Source organism: Eutrigla gurnardus (assembly GCF_963514095.1).
Source record: "Eutrigla gurnardus genome assembly, chromosome: 12".
NCBI lineage: Eukaryota > Metazoa > Chordata > Actinopteri > Perciformes > Triglidae > Eutrigla > Eutrigla gurnardus.
In genome coordinates this window covers 9,035,950-9,056,271 of record NC_139926.1, presented here as the reverse complement: position 1 = coordinate 9,056,271, position 20,322 = coordinate 9,035,950, and the positions used below count along the sequence as shown (strand labels likewise).

Below are 20,322 nucleotides of genomic sequence, written 5' to 3'. Positions count from 1 at the left end.
TCCTCTGTGTCGCAAGAATACGGTATCAATATCCACAAATACGAAAACAACGTGTCGGTACTCGCGTGATCGGCTGCGTACTGATAAACTGATGTGCCTCCTCCGACTCACAAAACTTGACTGAGCTTTTCGTTAATGGCCCGGGTGCTTTTCCCCAGGGCTCGAGAGGCACGCAGTGACGCGCACTGATTGGTGGGTCCATCCTGTCCGTTGAGTGAGCAGCCAATGGCGTCTCCGGAGCTAATGCATTATGCATAAGGCTCTGTTTGGCCAATCGCAGCGCAGCAGAAGCCTATTTTTATGAATGGCTGGATTTCATTCACATTTTTTTCACCCATCAACGTGCCAAGATGTGTTTGTTAAAGGGCCAGCTGCAGTGGAAATGTACTCAAGATTGACACAGACCTATTGAGACGCTGCTGTGGCACCGACAGTATCACGCTGACTTTCCCTGGACTCCAAAGATAGATTATTACACTGTGAGAACAAATTGGATTTAAGCTGTGCCATTGGCTTTGGCAAATAATTAATTAAAAACCTAAGGTCGTTTTTCACAACACAAATGACTTGTTTGTTTGTTTGTTTCATCACTCACTGTAGATATTCCCGGTAAATCCTGAATAATAATTTTGTAGGACTAGAAGTACATCAAATTATTTGAGTCTAAAATAGTTGAATCCTCATATTAAGTACGTACCCATGTGTTATTTAAAAAATGTACACATTACATTTTGCATACTTGTAAAATGTAAGTCTTTCCTACGTGGCTACTGAGAGCATGACCTCATCTACAATAGCTACTTTTAACCAGCTCTTTCTTTCTTAGAAATATCTTCTGATCTATATCATGGATGTTTATGTTTCCTAGTAGACCAATCCTTATGTTTTCTTTTGCCACCCAAACATATAAAAGTTGAATCGAGACCTTTTTCATAGCAGATCGCTATGAAGTAAGAAGATGAATGATTTCCATAACTGATCATCAACTATTATTTCCGCAATAACCACAATGTCATAAGCTCAAACTTTGATACAAAGTAGCTCAAACATTCATAACCATGATATTTGCTGTGCAAATTCATGCTTTGTTTAATGATCCAGTTCCACACATGTTAAACCCCAGGCTCAAAGTAAAGCAACATGGTCATTATGTTGTTCATCTTATCAAAAAAGGTTTTATTCTGTGGCTGTTTGTAATCTGTTATGAAAACTGAAACATTAGTTTAAAACAAGTGTTCTTCAAATGTAATAAAATACCTTTAACTTCCACTTTCCAAGTTGGCCTTCATAAAGCATTCAGAGAAAATACGATATCATGACTTGTGTGCAAGTGCCCACAACTGAGGAACGGCTGTTGAAGCCCAAAGGTTAAAGGTCTTGAATTAATGACCTTTGTCATCATCACCTCAGTCACTAAATTAGGAATCCCCCATATAAACTCTGTGTCACTGCACACACAAAATTCCAGCAGCCGGTACAAAAACTATAATCCCGAGGCGAATCCCTGCAGCCATGATGCAGAGATTAGGAGCCTGCTGCAGTGGCATAATATAGACAAACACGCATGTGGCAGTGACACAGGACATACGGTGCTATCTTTGTTGGCCATACCAAAGGTCAAAGGCCAAAGGCAAACAGCTTGTCTTTCAGGATATAAGCTCCACTTGGAGATAGGCTGGTGCCCGAAAAAATTGGAGGTGAGATGGCTTAAAAATATCCCCTGTTAAATTCAACAGTACATGTGCGTGAAGCATTTAATAGCAGAGGACATATTTTAAAACCAACAGCCTGTAAGTCCACTGCATGGTGCACCTCTTCGTTGGTGCGGATGTGGTGGGTGGTCACACGGAGGCGTGTGGAGAGTGAGCACATTGTGTTGCTTTTCTTACTCTTTCCTTAAATAAATGTGCCATATGCAAAGGGTGACATGCTGCCTGTGTATATTCCTCTCTCTTTCTCTCCCCGGATGACTGCGAGTGTGAGAGTGGGCGTTGCGAAGGCAGGGTGAGATTTGAAGCCTGTTCCCTAGAAGACTACTACTGTAGGTTAGTGTGACACTGACATAACAGCCAGGTCAGCAGCGCTGCCTGGGAGCAGGCCGGGCTAATCCTGATACTAAGAAACCTTTACTGAACCAGGTGAGGAAGCCACAAAACCCCCCCGCCTGGAGCCTCTGAACCACAATCCCTCATGCAAATGTATGGACGTTGGCTTTCATATCATATGGGCTCGAGGTTAAGAAAGGAAAGAATCACCAGACTTGTCATTAAATTTGCAAATTGATTGTTGGATGGAAGTCATGATGAAGTTATTGGTTGAAGTTGGTTCGTAGCTTATGTAAGCACATGTCATATTTTGTTTTACAGGAAGAAGAGATTATTGAATTCTGATATAAAAAAATATGAAGGGATTTTTTTTGTCATTTTAAGGAAACAGCAGTGGAGAAAGCAATCTCTTATAGCTTCAATTCAAACTAATCAGTGAACCAGACCTTCGGTCTGACCACAGCTAAACAACAGCCACCGTGATGAAGCACAGCTGGGTGAGAACGTTATAATTGAGAGTCTTGGCAGTCTGTCTTAGCTTGGAAATGTCTGTCAAAATGCACATTTCAAAAAGAGTTAAAATGGGAAAGTAGTGCCTCTGGGTGCAGGATGCTCTCTCACTGCGGGACAAGATGTGACTTGTCTGCTATTAATAGCACTTTGGGAGATAATTCCTGCCTTGTTATCTTAGCAGCCATACTCAAGAAGCCTTGCCAAAGGCAGACTCCACTGAGGCTCCGCGTTGTATAACCATGCTTTCTTTTAATATCTGCTTTTTGTCTCTCCCGTTCGTAATTCAGTGCCTCCATCTTCTTTGACATTTTCTCTCCTTTTTTTCTCGCTCTGATTTAACTGGCTCTATTATAAGCTACTGGGCTGCAGATTAGGGCCAAAGGGGCAAAAAGAACATTTAAACATGCCGCTACAAATCCTTCTCTTTGATCTATTTTAATGAGCTTATCAGGTGTTATCAGTCATTGTTTCCTTTCAGGTTTGAGATTTCAACTCATGAGACAAACGAGACAAAACACACCTGAAACCGAGTGTGTAACTACAGGCACAGCTGATATGCTGATATTTTAAGTATCGCTCATAATAATTGAATACTTAAGTAGACATTTTCATCAAAAAGTAGTCCAGTACTGGGAGAAAACAGCAGACGCTCAGCGGGCTGCAATGTCATCGCTCGGGGCAACTCCTCACCGTCAATGTACGTCCACTAAAAATGCTTGTTTTTGTCACTCAGGCTCAGATTGTTATAAGTGTCCGACAGCATTATGGAATCCTACAGCAAAATACAGTGTTTTTCTTTCATGTAATTTGCTTCAATACAAAATCATGGTGAAATAAGTTTAGCCTTTAAAGGTCCGCCTGACCTAATATAGTTAGATATCATTTTGGCCACCTGACCTCTGGACTCTTCATATCATATCATTATCTCATGGTTTGTTCTCTCAGTCATTCTCATCACAGATTTCCTCTCAGTTGGAACTGACTTTTTAATGTTTTTAATGTTGGTTTCAAATGGTCCATGAAGATAAAGAGAATTATCTAATCAGTTTCCTGTCTTTATCAGGCTACATGTAACATAATCTGATTATATCAGATGAGTCAATGTTCTTTTTAAAAATAAATAACAGAAGTAGTGTATGAAGTTCAAAGGTCAATTCAAATACAAGCACCTTAAGTAGAAATCCAGGAGTGACATTCGTTTATGTGAATTAAGGAAAAAGGGACAAAATGCATTTCCACCTCCTCTGTTTGCTAAAATCTTTATTCCATGAAAATGCCAACAGTGAGGATGACATATAGACAGACACAGGGCAGACTGCAAATGATGGACATATTGATTTTCAACCTCTTTCATTCAATCAGGTCCCGGTGAACACAGGGGGCGGTCTGCCCTTGACCCTCCGTGGGCTGCGAGCCCCCCACCACACTGACCCCGAGGGGGAACAGACAGCTCGTATCAGAGTTTATGAACCAGATAACTTGGTTAACTGTCATCTTGGTTCCATACAGGAGAATTTTCCAACTCCGTAGTAATCCCCTGAAGCTCTCTGATGACGTTGTTATTGTGATATGTAGTATCTGCTCTGTAAACCTAATTTGTAGGATTTGATGATTTAATGTACATGTAGAGCAGCAACACCCTGCAGGGGCTCCGCTGTATCTGTGCTTCTGATGTCACTCAGCTTTGTGCCAGGACGAGATCTGGATCACACTGGTCAGGACTGCCTCAGAGTTGGGTAGGGCCAAGCAAAACGTAGGGGGAGGGGGCTCAGATAGTCACATTTAAAGAACTATCCAGCCATCCATCGTCTACCGCTTTATCCTGTATTCAGGGTCGCGGGGGGGCTGGAGCCGATCCCAGCTGACATTGGACGAAGGCGAGGTACACCCTGGACAGGACGCAAGTCCATCACAGGGCTGACATGTAGACAGACAACCATTCACTCTCATATTCACACCTACGGGACAGTCATCAAAAATGAACCTATCCCCATCCTGCATGTCTTTGGACTGTGGGAGGAAGCTGGAGAACCCGGAGAGAACCCACGCTTACACGGGGAGAACATGCAAACTCCACACAGAAGGAACCTGAATCCGATCTGGGAATCGAACCCGGGATCCTCTTGCTGTGAGGCGACAGTACTACCTATTTACTAGCCCCCATTTAAAGAACTAGTGTAACATTTTTGGAAAGAGATTTGATTTGTTTTGTTTTTTATGCTGCTTTCATATCATGTCTACAATACTTACTTACTCAAAGTTGCAGATTGCTTGATGGATGGATGTTATGATATTATTGGATGGTCTCACATTACATAAACACACATCATATTTAGGTTTACAGGAAGAAAAGATGATTCAATTTTGATATAAAATACGAATCAATTCTTGTCATTTGTTTTGTATGGATTGGTGCACAATGTGACTGGGGATGTGTCTTCATGGTAAGCTAACTCACATTGCCACTGTAGTTAACACACCGACATAACAGTGGTTTTGATCTTCACAACTAACACGTGAACATTAATAAACATATTTCCCAGGATGTCAAACTATTCTTAAGAAATATATTAATTATAGTTAAATATTGCATTTCTGATTTATTTTTCTTGTTGTGTGTGTGTATATATAGGCCTATATAAATTAAAATAAACGTGTGCTTTATCAATCACACAAGGAGAAATCAAAGGGGAGATACCAATGTTTCCAGTAGTAGTAACTTGACTGAGTCATGTGTTTACTACAGGGTTTTAATTAAACTGGAAACCTGTCTGGTAACTACACATATAGCCTGTGGCTGAATGTGAACTTGTTGTCCCTTTACTGAGAGTTGTCAAACATCATTCTCAAAACAACAACAACACATATCTCAAACAGAAGAAAAAGTAAACCAACTTCATATATTTGAGAATACATGGCTGGATTTTTCTTAACATGTTACTGAACCTGGTGAACTCTGTGTAACAGGATAAGGCTGGTGATATTCTGTATTGACACAGTTATCACCTCCACTGTTTACTCATAAAGGAGAGCTCAGTAGCAGCAAACTACATTGGTCCTTTACTGTGGTGGTAACAAATCTGCTGCGAGAATGACAGTGAAACAAGTATAAGCTGAGCTGCCAAATATTCAAAGCATTTTCTGCATTTTGGTCAGCTGTTGACAGTCTGTGTTAAAGCAATGTTTTTGTTTGTAATTTTAGGGCAATGTTGCTACAAATAATCATCCTTTCTATACGATTTGATCATGTTTCGCAGTGACCCTGGGTGAGCACAGAGTGAATCCATTTATTTGTTAAGGCAATTGATTACTTCAAAGGACAGGACGAGACATGAGTTTTTACACATATTGGAAATTCACTCAGACAGACTCTGTGTGGGCCTTCACATCGCTGCCCTTTGATTCCACAATCAATCACAAATGGATGTTGTAATGGCAGAAACTTGAAAATGCACATGATTATAAGCATGCTGCAAAAAAAATGTTAAAAAAGTTTGAAAACACAACAAATAAATATATCCAATACATTTTTAAAGAAATACGTTTGAATAGTCTGATCCTCACTCAACTTTTTGTTCACTCCTTTTGTTTCGGCAGGCATGCAGTGATGCAAGTTAACTTCAGATAAAATATTATAAACAAATATATACACTTGGTAATATAGCTGTCTAAAACAATTATCTCAATAAATGTAAAGTTACTGTAAACATGCACTCTTTTCCCACTGAGTTCTCTTGGCACCCCGGCTCCATTGGGGACAAATGAAGGAAAAAAATGTTTTTCAAAATTATGACGGGCTGCATTTCTTATCTTGTGATATTGCTACAGTGTGGGTATAATGCCAGTTATATTCAGTGGCTTACAATCGGTGTATATTAAAACAGAAAATATTGAGATGGATGGTAGTTGATACATGACAAATGTGAACTCCATCCCAGTTGACGTTGATGCTGTTTGAAGAAACCAAAAATCATGGGTGGAGTCGACATCTACAGTGTGTGAGGATACACCGGATATCCTGTCTGTTCTCATGGAGCCTGGGTGCAAGAGTAACGACTCGGTGTATTTTAAAGGGAAATAGGGTTTGAAGGCATCACAGCCTGACCCTACAGCGGAGCTCAGTTAGTACCATCCGAACACCCGTCAGTCTCCCTCTGCCCTGCATTGTTAACACTTGAGCAGGGTGCAAGGCAGTTGTCCACTAACGTCACACACATTTGAGTTTTAACATGCACAAATGTATGGTCTCTTTGGAAATCTCGTGGGAAATTTCTTCAGCATGAAGGTTCATTCTTGACCTCAGGGTAAGTGTGTGTGATGGAATATTCTCAACTTCACTGTCTTTTTTAAGGCCGATATCAGTTTTCGAGAGTTTTCAAAAAAGGTGAATATCAGCTGATATTCTCTTCTTCTATTATTTTATCATAAACATAAACATTCATGATGAGAATGCCCTACATGTGTTCCTTAAAAAAAGTTTGCAGCCATATAAACCCAACATTCTGACATTTTAGAGCTATTTAGATTTGTTGGTCCACCAGTTTGATCCAGACTGAAATCTCTCAACAACTTTTGGATGTATTGCCTTTTACATTTTATACAGATGGTCATGGTCCCCAGAGGATGTGATTCTTTGACTTTTCATGTAGCGCCACCATAAGTTTGAGATTGCTTGTGAGATTGATTGTGAGTAGAAGTGAACTGTCTCAGCAGCTACTAAACGGAATGCCACTAGTTATTTGGTTCAGCTATTCATGTCACCAAAATTAATTGTATGCTTTGCAAAACTAATGATATTCCTATCGGTCTCAGCTGGGCTTTGTGTTTTTTGCTAATTAGCTAACATTAGCATGCTAACATGATAAACTTAGAAGGAAAACATGGTGAACATAACCTGTTTAGCATAAAGATGTTAACATTCATGTAATTATGAGCACGTTAGCATGCTGACATTAGCATTTAGCTCAAAGCACAGCACAGCTGTACTTTAGTAGAGCCTCATAGAGCTGCTAGCACGGCTGTAGATTATTTTTGTTAACTCAAACACATAGTATCAGTACATTTCTGATATATCTGCAATACACTTTATTATTGAACTAGCTTTACTTTCAACTGATATACAAGCACTTGAGCTGTCTCCGTTCGCTGACAAAGGCCGTGTATATGCGAACCATGAGTATTTTGTCACACATTCTGTCATTTTTATGCATTTGTCGCTCCTGTTTCTTCTACACGCAAGTAAGAAGCCAAGCTGAGGAGAGAAGATGATGCAACACTAAATTAAAATCTAGAATATTGTGAATGAGACAAAGTGGGAAACTGCCTTCAGAGAGCGACTGTAGTAGTTCTGCACGTTGAAGAATACTGATCTGAACTCCTCTAAGCTAAGATTTCCACATGAAGAACAATGATATATTTAATACACATTTGTGTGTACAGTATATGTGAGCTACTCCTACTTTCCAGAAATATACATATACTCTTTCGGCACACACTACTATAAGTAATTTGCCATATTGTGGGGACAGTAATATGGATACATTCTTTATAAACACTGAATTACCTCTATGGTTGACAGTTTCCGATTGATATATGCATCTTCCATCAAACATAATTCCTCCATCACGTCTTTATTTGGCGTGGGTAAACACCTCATGAACGCATTGAAGTTGTAGGGGCAGGATCTGGGATGTGCACTCACATAGCACACTTGACATTGTGAGTTGATGTTTGACACGGTAATTAGGCGTAGGGTTTCACTGGAGGAGAGATAGACCTCCCTGAAATAGACTGATAAATTTAGTTCCCCTGTCAATGCTCTGGTAAATGAAAACCATGGAGGCCCTGCTGTTTTACCCTTGAGAGGATTTATTTCAATCCTTGACCCACTAGAAGTGTCCTATGGCATACATCGCACAGGAGCTGTTGTTGATACGATGTGGATGGTAGTGTCAGGCCTCGGTTATACTTGCAAACGGTCGCCTACACGGACAGCCACGGACACAGAGTAGTTCTGTTAATGTCTGCTTGGAGGATGTGCTCCAAACATGCACAGTACAATGCTATGCTACCACATGGTGCGTAGTGACTGCACGGACATTTCCGCCATTTTTACCCCTTTTATGATACATTTATGTCATGCAGAGTATAACTTTGGCTTTTGAGTTCACCAAGCCCAAATTATTTTCTTAAAGTTACTACAAGACACTTTCATTTTCTGTGGATTTTGGTGCTTTGTGTCGAAATGACCTCTCATTTTACTGCAGCAGGGTTTGACAGTCTGCCCCATGCAGTTGTGTTTCAGGGTGTCCTCTGCCTCCCTTGCCTCCAGCGGGCAGACCCAACAATACAGCCGTGGCCTCTAGCAGCGTGGTGTCAATGATGGTTCCCAGGAAGCTGGCTTTGCAGCCACAGACGAGCTGATGCTGCCGGGTGCGGAGCTTTCCGTGAATGCATGCATGCTGTAAATTGTTTCGTCGGATGTCGTGGAGAATCAGAAACAATGAAGGGCATTAAAAATAACTATATCGAAATAGGCAATGTTCTCACAGATGGTCAGTTCATGTATGTCATATAGGCTACTGGTTTCCATATTACATTAAGCCTTTTTCATAACCAGTTAAAAGTTATTGTAGTAACTTTGAGAAAGTAAATGCCAACTACAATGTCTCCATTCTCTACTAGACTCAGTTTATATAGTGATAATGGTGCACAACTGGACAGCAACTTCCGCTGCCTGAAGACTACCACCAGGATCTGTTTTTGTAGGCCAGTGATCTTAAGGGGGCAAAATCCCTGCATGTTTCAACCCATTCCAGGTCAATGTTACGCCCCACTGCCACCAACCCACAAACAGAATACCTCAATAATGGATGAGGCTTTTCCTCTGTCCTCTGCTCGGATGCACCGTGTTGCCAGTCTGTGGGGAGATCAGAGAGCAAGCGCTCTTACAAGTAACCGCAGTTTCATTTTTCATAAAGGTGTTTTAGCGAAGAGGTGGATTTTACTCTATTTACTCACCGGCCTTGTAAACAACCACAATTACTGCCACACCACTCTCACGTTTACCTTCTTCTCTTTCTCGCCGCAGTGTGTCGGAGGTACCCCTTTCTCATCATACAAGCAGCTTTCTTGACTCTCCTTTCTCTCACTATCACATTCTGTACTTCATTCAAGGCCTGCGAGGGAATCCCAGCAGCTGGAGTTGTGTTTAGCAGGCAGTGCAGTACTGGCATATGGCTAGGTTTTTTTGGGCAAGGGGTGGCTTGGGATGAGATTTTTGGCTGCTGCAACTAAATCAATGGCTGATACGAAGGTTTGGGGACAAGACCAGAGGACGATGGTTACACAGGCATAGGTCGCTTCCGTATACTGAGAGTCTTTTCACTTCGGATGTCATCACTGCAGGTTCCTTTGGGAAAGAATTGTCTGTCGGCATCCTGACTTTAGAAATGTTCCACAATGGGATCCTGTTGAACTTCCCACTTTCAAACTCCAACCTGGGAACAGTGTACCAGTCGTCTGATGGAGCTGCCTATACAGTGGGGGGGCCTGTGTGTGTGCATAAATGTATTGTGTGCATGTGTTTTTCTGTGCAAAAATGAGTCCTAGTCACGGCTCCGGTTGCGTTTCTTGAAGAAAAAGAAGGGTGTCTTCTGAGGTGGGCCCAATAACATGGGGACCTGGTTCATGTGCGTGATCTTGATCTGTAAAAATAGAGAAGGACATGATGAATGTACAAGGTTCGTACAACAAGCTGCACACTGACAGTCATCACTTCCTGGCTCTTCAAAACTCATACAATCACTTACTGCGACACTGTAAAGGACCTAGGTAACAGAAAAAAATGTTCTATCTTCCACCTCCAAGGTCCACGATGACAAAATGAAAAGTAATATGTGAGGATGAATAGATAGTTGATTTCCTACATTTCTATGAAGAGTGCAGTTGGCATGATTGTGTTGAGGTTGAGGATGGGGGTGTGTAGAGGAGGAAGATGAGCAGAAGAGCAAGGACAGGAGCCAAAACAGGACTCAAGCTGAGTAACACTCATGTTGGTCTGGCGTACAGCTGACCACTGGCATCCAGGGGATGCTAATGCCATATTTTCACTGAATCATGGGTAATGATTGCACAAACCCACTGTTTCAAAATACTCAAGCTACTGTCGATAGTGACTGCCCAGGTTTTTTAAAGAAGTTTAAACGTTGATGATGTCATGGCATGCAGCGATCAGCTGAGAATCCAATTCTGCGACAGGATGACAACCGTGAGGCGTTATCAGCAGTAACCATGCAGTGCAGCAGCGATTAGCTAGCTAGTACACACATACACACAGCTTCAAATCACATGCTGGGTAACCAGATGAAGTACTCTACGATTGGTATCAGCAGCACTTTAAGGGTACTGGTATTGCTATCTTAATCAGTTGAGTGGAAATGAGGCATTAGAAGACAGAAGAAATTATGTCTCTGGGACAAAAATCGTACATATCGGATGTCTTGGTACTAAAGGTGTCTTTAAATATAACGACATGTTGAAGGCCCCATAAAAATCCCTATCGTTTTTGTGATCAGTGATTCTGGTATAACTCTCACCGTGCAGGAGGGCTGCATCCAAGGCTCGCCATCAATCTGCATGGGCAGCCGCCGGGACGTCCTGTGAAGAGAGTGCAGAAGGATGAGCAAGAGAGGTGGGGGAGCAGAGAGAGAGAGAGAGAGAGAGAGACAGCGTGGGGTTGGAGGTTGTGAAGGTTAGATCACACACACCTCTGAGGCACGAGATTCCTGTTCACACTGCCCCAGGACAGGGTCAAACACTGCAACCTTTGTTCCCATGAGACCCATTCCCAGACAAGCCCCCACTCTTTAAACTCACAGACCCACTGTATATGTACACACACACAAGCACACACACACATAGACACACACTCAAAGTTGGTTTAAGACTTTCATGCATGCCTCTCCGGCTAGAGAAACACCGTATATGGGAGAATGACTGTGATGAATGCCCTTTTAATGCTGGTCTAGGAAAACATTCAGGGCAGTTTGCGGAACAAACAAAAAAGAAAAACTTGTAAATGTCACTTCTTTGGTACAGTAACTGGTTTGCTGTAGATGTTAAAATGGATACATCTGAAAGAAAACAACATTCTTTGAATAAAAAATGTGACCAAAAAGAAACCAAAGTGAATTTGGATGTTTGTCAGTATTGTGTTCAATCTGAATACAGTATAAAATACGTTTATCATGTCCATTCTATTTCCTTATTCATGTCAGCTTTCAACATCTACTTATCATGGATGCAATGAGTTTGAAATCATTTGAATCCAACTTGTGCATCTAAAAGTAAATTACAGACTGATAAAATGAGAGTGAGTGCTCTTTACTCAAACACAAGAGGGAAGACAGATAAAAGCGCCATGCGTATCCTCGAATCAAATCCAAACTCAACCCTACAGACATTTCTCATCCTGTGATTGTGACTCGTAAAGCACGCATGAGATATATTATTGATGTTGTTGTTTGAATGCTGCAGGGATTTAAGCCTTCAAAATCACTCTGAAGGAATACATTTTTGATGTATAGAATGGAGAATGGAGAAAGTACAGCTTCCAGTTGGTTGACCAGAAGGAAGATAACGGGAGGTTAGTGTATATGACACAGATGAAGGGATGGATGGAGCATCGAGATCAGAAGATAAGGAGGTTTAATGTGGGAACAGGAGGTTCTGACCTGATAGTGACATTGGCACACTGAGCCAGTCTGCGTCCGGCACTCTTCAGTCCAGTGTAGATCTGTCCCATCTCTATCGCCCCTTCCAGGCCAACCACCTCCAACAGCTGGTCACTGAAGTCTGTATTTAGAGGGTTTACAAATAGAGTGTGAAAGAGAGATATGTTAAGTGAGTTAAGTTACAGACACTCAAATGACTTGCAATATGAAGAACACTTTTTCACAGACGTATTTCCCTCATCCCATGAAGATGCACTCTTTTCAATTCATTTTTAAGATGCAACGTTTCTGATTAGTTGCTATTCACATATCCAGCAATCACAGAGCAACAATATCATTCATTTGGAGTCATGTTTGTGTCCAACCTTATGATTATAAGTGCAATATTCTCTCCCTTTTAGCGCTTTGGGTCTCTACCAACTCCTAAGATACAAATCTGTTTCTTTAGCTGCTAAATGCTCCACGATGTTCACCAGGTAGTTACTAACTCTGTGTGTGTCTGCTGTTTACTGCTGAGTGGGTAGTCTACTGTGGGGTTTTACAGCCTTTATCTGAAAATGACACTATGAGATCAAACAAACCATGAACAATCCCAAATTACTCTCATTTTGTCATGATGGCACAGAGGCAAACATTCTCCAAACACTTGCCAACTATTGCACAAATCTGCGTTCAGCTCCTCTTAGTAGCCTGTTCTCACTCCCAAGTTGTCAAATATGGCAGCTTGGACTTTCACCCAGGAGACTGGCATTTGTGTCCCATGTGAAACCAATGTTGGCTTATTGTTATATAAGTTCCATACGAAGGTTTGACTAACGACTCAAGTGAGACACGTGGCTATCGACACTAAAGATTTGCATGACTAAAAACTCACATGAGAAAATCAGTCGACCAGAACAGCAGGGTGAAAGTCATTTATTTGTTTGACCCAACCACATTCTCTCCTGCCCACCACGTGTGGACTATCTGGCTCTTTACACAATGTTAGTTGCCTGAACGTCGAATAATGATGCCTCCTCATAGCACCTCTCTGTGTGTGTGATGCCTTTTAGTCAATATTAGCATACACAATTTCAGTGAAAGTCAGTGATGATGTCATTTGACATTTAGCTTCAGTACACTTTAGCTCATAATGGAACATGATTGAGAGTTAATATATTTGTATAGTCCGGCACTTCACAGGTTTTATAAATTCATTATTAAAGAGAAATTTGAGAAATGTTTCATCTTCACAGCCAGTGTGATAATTTGTGAGGTGCTACAGCAGAATCAAATCTCATAGCAGCTCATCCAACTGTGCTGGTGGCAACTCAGCTACACTATTAACTGTGGTCATTGTTCGAAAGTGGCTACAGGAACCAAGCTTGAGGAGCTGAAAACTTTAATTTTTATAGTCATTATCAAGATTTCTTTATGCTTTTATTCTTACCTTATTTTTATTGGTTTTGTTGTTTGTATGACTTTTTATTTTTATTACTAGATCTTCTCTTCATTCTTGTTGTGTTTATTGTGTGTATTGGATGATATGGTCTGGTGCTAGACACAAAAATAGACCCAGAATTGAGTCAAACGTCTGCTTCTGTTAGCCACTCTCCGTAGCTGATCATTCAGGTTGGAGTGGTGCTGTGAGAGTTGATTAACTTGACCTGCCTGCAGGCAGGCAGGCAGGCAGGCAGGCAGGCAGGCAGGCAGGCAGGCAGGCAGCTGAACACCTAAACATATTCCAGTCCTTTCTCACGGACCCAAAAATAACTGGGTTTCCCGTGATTGCCTCTCTGAATCACAGCCATCTAAAAATGTTCTATTAAATCTGCAGTTCTCCAAATCTTGACCTCTTTCTAATGATTACATGTTTCTAATGTTATTGCCAGAGAGAAAATGCAAGAATAAGGGTTTCTAACCGACTCAAGGAGTTTGCATCAGAGCAAGAAGAGAAAAGAAAGAGTGTTTGTGAGAGGCACCCAAGGGAACTGGTCAAACCGTTCCCCGAGGGTCTCAATCCCCCATCCAACCCAGACAGGCTCCGACTGGCAACGCTGCCTGTTGTGACTGGAGCCACAGGCTGCAGGTCTGTCTGTCTGTTGCAGTGTAAACAACATTAATAATTTCCCAATGTCGTCAGACCTCGCTCAGCCTGTTTGGCTTTGTCTCAACCTACAAACAGGAAGCTGTTGCATATGTTTGGTTTGCTCTGGAGAGGAAATGTGTTCTGCAAAACAGAGGTCAGAACAAGTCCGAGTCATGACTTTTAACGCTTGGATGAATTTAAGAAAAAAGGTATGTAAACACTGAGATACGCACAGAGACCATTTGAATTATTTTTGCTTAGTCCTGCCTTGTGTACTGTAACTGTTGGAAACACATCTTGTGTCATTTCCAAACTAGTATTATGAAAAAACAATCTCTCTCGATGCATTTTATAACAGGATGTCTGTTATTCTCACTGTCATATTCAGAAAGTGCTGCCATTTTAATGGCTACAGCCTTGAAGATGACTGTTGTTCATCTGGGAATGAGTTTGCCATTTCATATTTCAGACTACAATTCAATAGAAAATGCCAGAGAGTAAAGAACAAACATTTTAAATTCACTCAAAGGCTGTTCTTTGAAGCTTCAGTCCTCTTCAGAATGAAATACTTAAAAAAGAAAGAGAAACTGCAACAATGTGTGATTCATTACAGGAAAGTGTGTACATTAATATACAACAGAGTCTCACAGCAGTTTATGAAATCGTCACAAAATTGGAATCTACTAATTTGTGCTCTGCTGTTGGTCTCTACAGACTCTTATGCAGCTAAATACTGCACCATCTTCACTAGCTAGCCGTCTGCTGTTTGGTACTGGGCGGGCAGACTGTCAGACCCTGCTGCAGTAAAATTACAGGTTTTCACAACTTGATACCGAATCATTTATTTATTTAGATCCCAAAAATTCAAATATTTACTCTTCAAAACGCTGGAATTAGCCTATAAAATGCAGTTTTTACTTCTAGAATGAACTACCCCCCAGTTCGTAAAACCCCCTAATTCCCATAAACACTCAGGACATGATCTGACTGCCCTAAATCACATCTATACAGCCGTGATCACATTACCCTCCATCAAAATCAGAAACTATGCTACTGCACTGACACATATTCACCATATGAATCGCTTTGTCTCTGCAGAGCTTTCCAGCAAATAATTATAATAGGATTGGGCATCCATTAAGACAAATACTGGACAGTTGGAGACTAGTGACACAATGGCTACACATGACAGATGGGAATTAAAAGGAAGGCTGGATGTAAAGATGGATGCAGTCTGTCTTTTGTTGCAGTTGAAATAGAGGGAATGTGAGCGTCTGTGAAAGCTGTCACATGGTCTTCTACAGCAAGAAAAAGTCCTGTGTTGACATCATGTTTTAAAACGGTACTATTCATATATCCTTTTTCTGCTGTACTATATAAACCCCTCTCCTTTGCACACCCACCAATACACCTCTACTTCCTCCAAATACCAAAAATGGGCATGCCATCCTGCCAGTGTCCCAGTGTGAGAGCCTGATGGCAGAATAGCCCACTGTGTTGGTTTTCACCTCACTGATGATTCGCGCCCCATCAGATCTCTACGCTTTTGACTCGCAGGCAACCGGCCCTGTTACTTCTCAGTGAGGTAGAGCTAAGAATAGAATAGAACAGCCTCTTACATAACGCTGCCACAGTGCATTCTGGGATGGGATGGCATTGCTTTGCCAAGCAACGGGCAGCGAGCATCGCCACTGCTGTGCCGCACTATTTTCTCTGCTGTGCTGGAAATCTGAAGTCATTTGAAATTCCTTCATTATTTTTGGAAAAAGTCAAAGTCTTTATAGTGACACGTCTGAATATATCTGAATACATTATTCATACATTATACAATAATACATTATTCCACTATGACTTCAGTTAAATTGTAATTACATTTGAGTAAAATACAAGATATGTAAAATATAGTTAAATCTAAATATATAGATGTATGAAACAAAACTACTAAGTGGAAAATGAAAATAGAAATTAATGGACAAGAGTGGCTATATTCTATATTTGAGTAATTAAAAAAAATGAAAAGACCCATGAAAAGACTAAAATATCGCATACTTAGTATACCTGACTCACTACCCTCTATGTCGTTCTCAGCCCCAAGCCTGTCTGTTTAAAGTCCAACTAAAATGAAATTGCAACTTTTACAAAATCAACATCAGCTATGTTAATGTCTTCTCCTGTGACAGAAGCCATTGCAAAGAAATGTGACCGTTGTGGAAGTAGCAAGACTTTCAGGAACAGCATTGGGCACTGCATCCCATGATCGCGTTGACCCCCAAAAAACTTCCCCCCATTGACTTACATTAGGAAAGAGATCTTATCTGTGTGTAAATCAACAGATACTTTTTCTTTAAGGTAAATCTGTTTTCCCATTATAAAAACTCAAATAACCCACAATTAAATCATTCGTCCTTCATATGAATGAACCAACGCTGAGTGCTTCCTCGATGGGCCCACGGATGCAGAAGATCTGGGTCATTTGATACTGATTAACTTTTTTGGAGTCATGCTGGTGTCACATGTAACACAATGCCGTTTTCATGAGCTCTGTGGACTTAAAGTCCCAGTCGGCAACATTTTTTTGATCATATTCACTGAAGCCGACACTATGCTCTGATAGAACAACATAAATCATCCGGTTTTAGAAAACACGTTTGTTTTGCAAAAAATCGACAGTGCCCGGATCATCCTGTCCAATCAGCACGCAGGGCTGTGTTTGTGCACACACAGAGCCCCTCCCCCCTCGGGTCGTACCACTATCACAGGGGGGAGGCGGAGGGAAGTAGCAACAAGCTTCCAATTCCTCGTTAAAAACCGAAACGAGGAGGTCCAAAACAACCAAGGAAATTAAAACACCGGTGGAAAATAAGGAAAAAAAGAAAGATTGCGACGGTGCCCATGATAAAACCAGAGTCAACATCGGACACATGTGTCAAAGGTGGCGTGATCTAAGGGATTTCAAAGGGCACGAAGTCGAGGGGAAGGAGCTCGGTGGTCGTGGGGGAGGGGCGTAAGAGTTGTAAACATTCACAATCTGACAGAGTGCCCTCGATGCGCCGGACTTGCCGACTGGGACTTTAATGTAAAAACATAGAATATCATCAAACCAGTCCTGTCAGTGTTAAATTTAGCGATGAGTTATTCATAACAATCCTTCAATTAGAAACTGAAAGATGAATTATACATCCCCCAGAGGGGTAGCTGCAACTTTCATTGTTCATCAGCTTGAGTCGTAAAGCTATAATTATAGGCAGGCATATTCGTGTATCCTTCCTTCGCCCACCTGCCCTCCCTCCCCGACCGGTCTGTTATTGTCTCAGGGTGGCCATCGTCAGGGCAGATGGTCAAGAGGAACTGCAGCTCACCTCGCCAGCACCAACGGAGGTAAAGGTACGGGGGAGAGCACTTGGCCATTTGACAAAGAACACTATGTTACTCTGATACAGTACAAAAATACACTACACACACACACACACACACACACACACACACACACACACACACACACACACACACACACACACACACACACACACACACACACACACACACACCAGCATGTCACTGAATCCTTACATGGTCTGTAAGCATCCAGATGGTGAAATTTCATTTTTTTTATTTTCTAAAAGTTAAATCGTCCTGAGAATTTTCCAGATGGGAGAAAAACCATCATGGGAAAGAACAGATTACAGAAGAAGCTTTAAGAAATGTCATCTTTTCCATTCTCATCCTGTTTGAAAGTGACTGGCTTCTTTAAGGATCATTTGTCATTCATTAACTTTGAGTAAATCTATCCCTGGAAGGTCGTCCACTCTCCCACCATCCACTGAGAGCCACTCAGCCGCTTCATACAACTATTTCCAGCCTGACAGACCGGTTGGGGGTGAATCAAAGTTATTAAAGTGTGCGGTTTCTGTTGTGTGAGAAGAGCACTATATGCAGTCTCTGGATGTGAGTGACCTAATATAGCCTCCTTCATGGAGTGTCACAGCTTGACTGTTGCCGGGGAGGGTGGACTGGGATCTGTGGACCTTGGGACTCAGGGAAGGAGGAGCAAGAAAAGGAAAGGTGATGGGTGGAGGGAGGAGGGAGACAAGCAGAGCACAAATGAGTCATGAAGGGGCGGCACAATGGCAACCTGGCCAGAACATACCTGAAATATCAGATTTCTTAAACACAGCCACAAGGTACAGTGAGTGTTAGGCAACTTTTAAAATTGTAATTCATTACTCATTATTTTACTAATTGCTCATCGGAAGATGTAATCAGTTAGGACATCTCGTACACAAGTGTTTCCCAACACTGCTAACAGTCACATTTAATGGGATTCAGATCCCATATTATACTGTTTTTCATCAATTTCACACAGCTTTCAGAGGTCCAACAACACTGTTTTCGAAATGCATTGCCCCAAACCCATCCGTGGTTCTGAATTTCAGCTGTCTGAAAGTTGCTCAAATGAGCTCTGCTGAGAACTGTTAATCGAGCTGTGCTCTCCCCGCTGTGTTGCGAAACACCTCCTCTCAGATATCTCCTATCATCGTGCAGAGGAGTTCGGCCTGTGCAAATGACTCCTTTCGTTACGTAACAACAGGAGCTGAATCTGAACAGCCTGGAAGAGCGCCGTTTTACCAGTGGGGGGGCTGCAGAGACCATGCAGGAGTCCCTTGTTTTCCTCATTCTGGAAGTTGACAGGCTCAGGGAGGACCAGTTTATAGGTGAAGAGACCAGAGAAAACCTGTTTTTCATAATGTGGGACCTTTAAAACAATTAGGATCCCACCAGACCTCCCTGTCAGGCTCACCTTTATCGCTCTCACCTCACAATCATGGCAGCGCCCCAGAATACAGATGTGTTCCATTTCTTAGGCTAAATATATTAACCGTTAATGACTTCACCTGTGTTGTTTCCAGTTCAGTGAAAACATATAGAAAAGGAGGATCTGCTTCTTATTGTAATATCAGCCTGATAAATAAACTGACATAAATAAAAATGCCCACACACAGATCTATGTCCAAATATTTAATTTCAATCAGTAATTATTTGCAGTATGGCTCCTCATAACTGAAAAAAAAAACATAAATGTAAGATGCCAGAAGTACGGCCGCCCAGCACATTCCCACGTTTCATTCCCTGGACTACTGCGTGCTACATCCACTTTATTTATGTGCATCCTTTCCAGCTCAATCCACAGCAGGAAATTGAGGAAATCTGATCCAGGAGCAGGCAGGAAATAAACAGGGGAGGGGAGAGATGCTGCAGAGATAAACGTTGAGGAGGAGCATGGTAATGGGATGGGCTGACACCGTGGCCCCCATACGTGAATCCTGTTCCTGTCAGCAGCTCCAAGCCCTCGCTGCTCCTCTGATTGTGATCTATCTCCATCCAGCTGACACGAATGGACTTTTGACCCCACGTCACTTACAAATTCTGACAGGTAGACTTTTTCAATCAAAGATTTCCTTTGTCCAATTTACTCAGCGTCTATTTACACCATGCTGTCAGAAAAGTATAGGTGCAATGGTACGCTTATTCAAATATCATAGAACTTAAGAGTTCAGGTGTGATCGCTCTTTCCCTGCTCTCCCCAATACAATAAATCATGTTTTTCAGATTTTCGAATACATCACAATGTGCGACAACGCCTTGTTAAGGTCCTTAGGGTGATGGCTGTTGATGGTTATTGTTGGCTAATTTTATATGGGCCAAATTGAGTGTTTATTGATTGGGCAGTTCAATGCTAGCGGTAGCTTTCACTGTTGTCATAGCAACTGCAAACATCCGGTGTTAGCAGATCCAATCAACTTGTTTATATCAGCTATATGTACACGTAAATTATGCCTAAAGAAAACGGAGATGAGAGAGCGGGGCAAGATTCTTTATTATATAAAAAAAACTAGCAAATTTTCTACTTTAAAAACTAGCAAATTTGCGACTTTATAAAGTCAAATTATAATAGCGGCGGCGG

The 20,322-nt window shown here is 41.6% G+C and overlaps 1 protein-coding gene across 4 annotated transcripts in view; it reads right to left on the bottom strand.

Annotated features, from left to right (window-relative positions):
* Positions 1–5,807: 5,807 nt before the first annotated feature.
* The window catches only part of dgkg (diacylglycerol kinase, gamma), a 91,005-nt gene continuing 76,490 nt past the window's right edge, over positions 5,808–20,322 (bottom strand). For all 4 annotated transcript variants that reach the window (XM_084022078.1, XM_084022080.1, XM_084022079.1 and 1 more), the window contains 3 exons: positions 12,293–12,413; positions 11,156–11,216; positions 5,808–10,264 (listed from right to left, as the gene is read on the bottom strand). In XM_084022078.1, the coding sequence (XP_083878204.1) occupies positions 10,166–10,264; positions 11,156–11,216; positions 12,293–12,413 (281 nt within the window). In that variant the 3' untranslated portion in view covers positions 5,808–10,165. The remainder of the gene's footprint in view (positions 10,265–11,155; positions 11,217–12,292; positions 12,414–20,322) is intronic.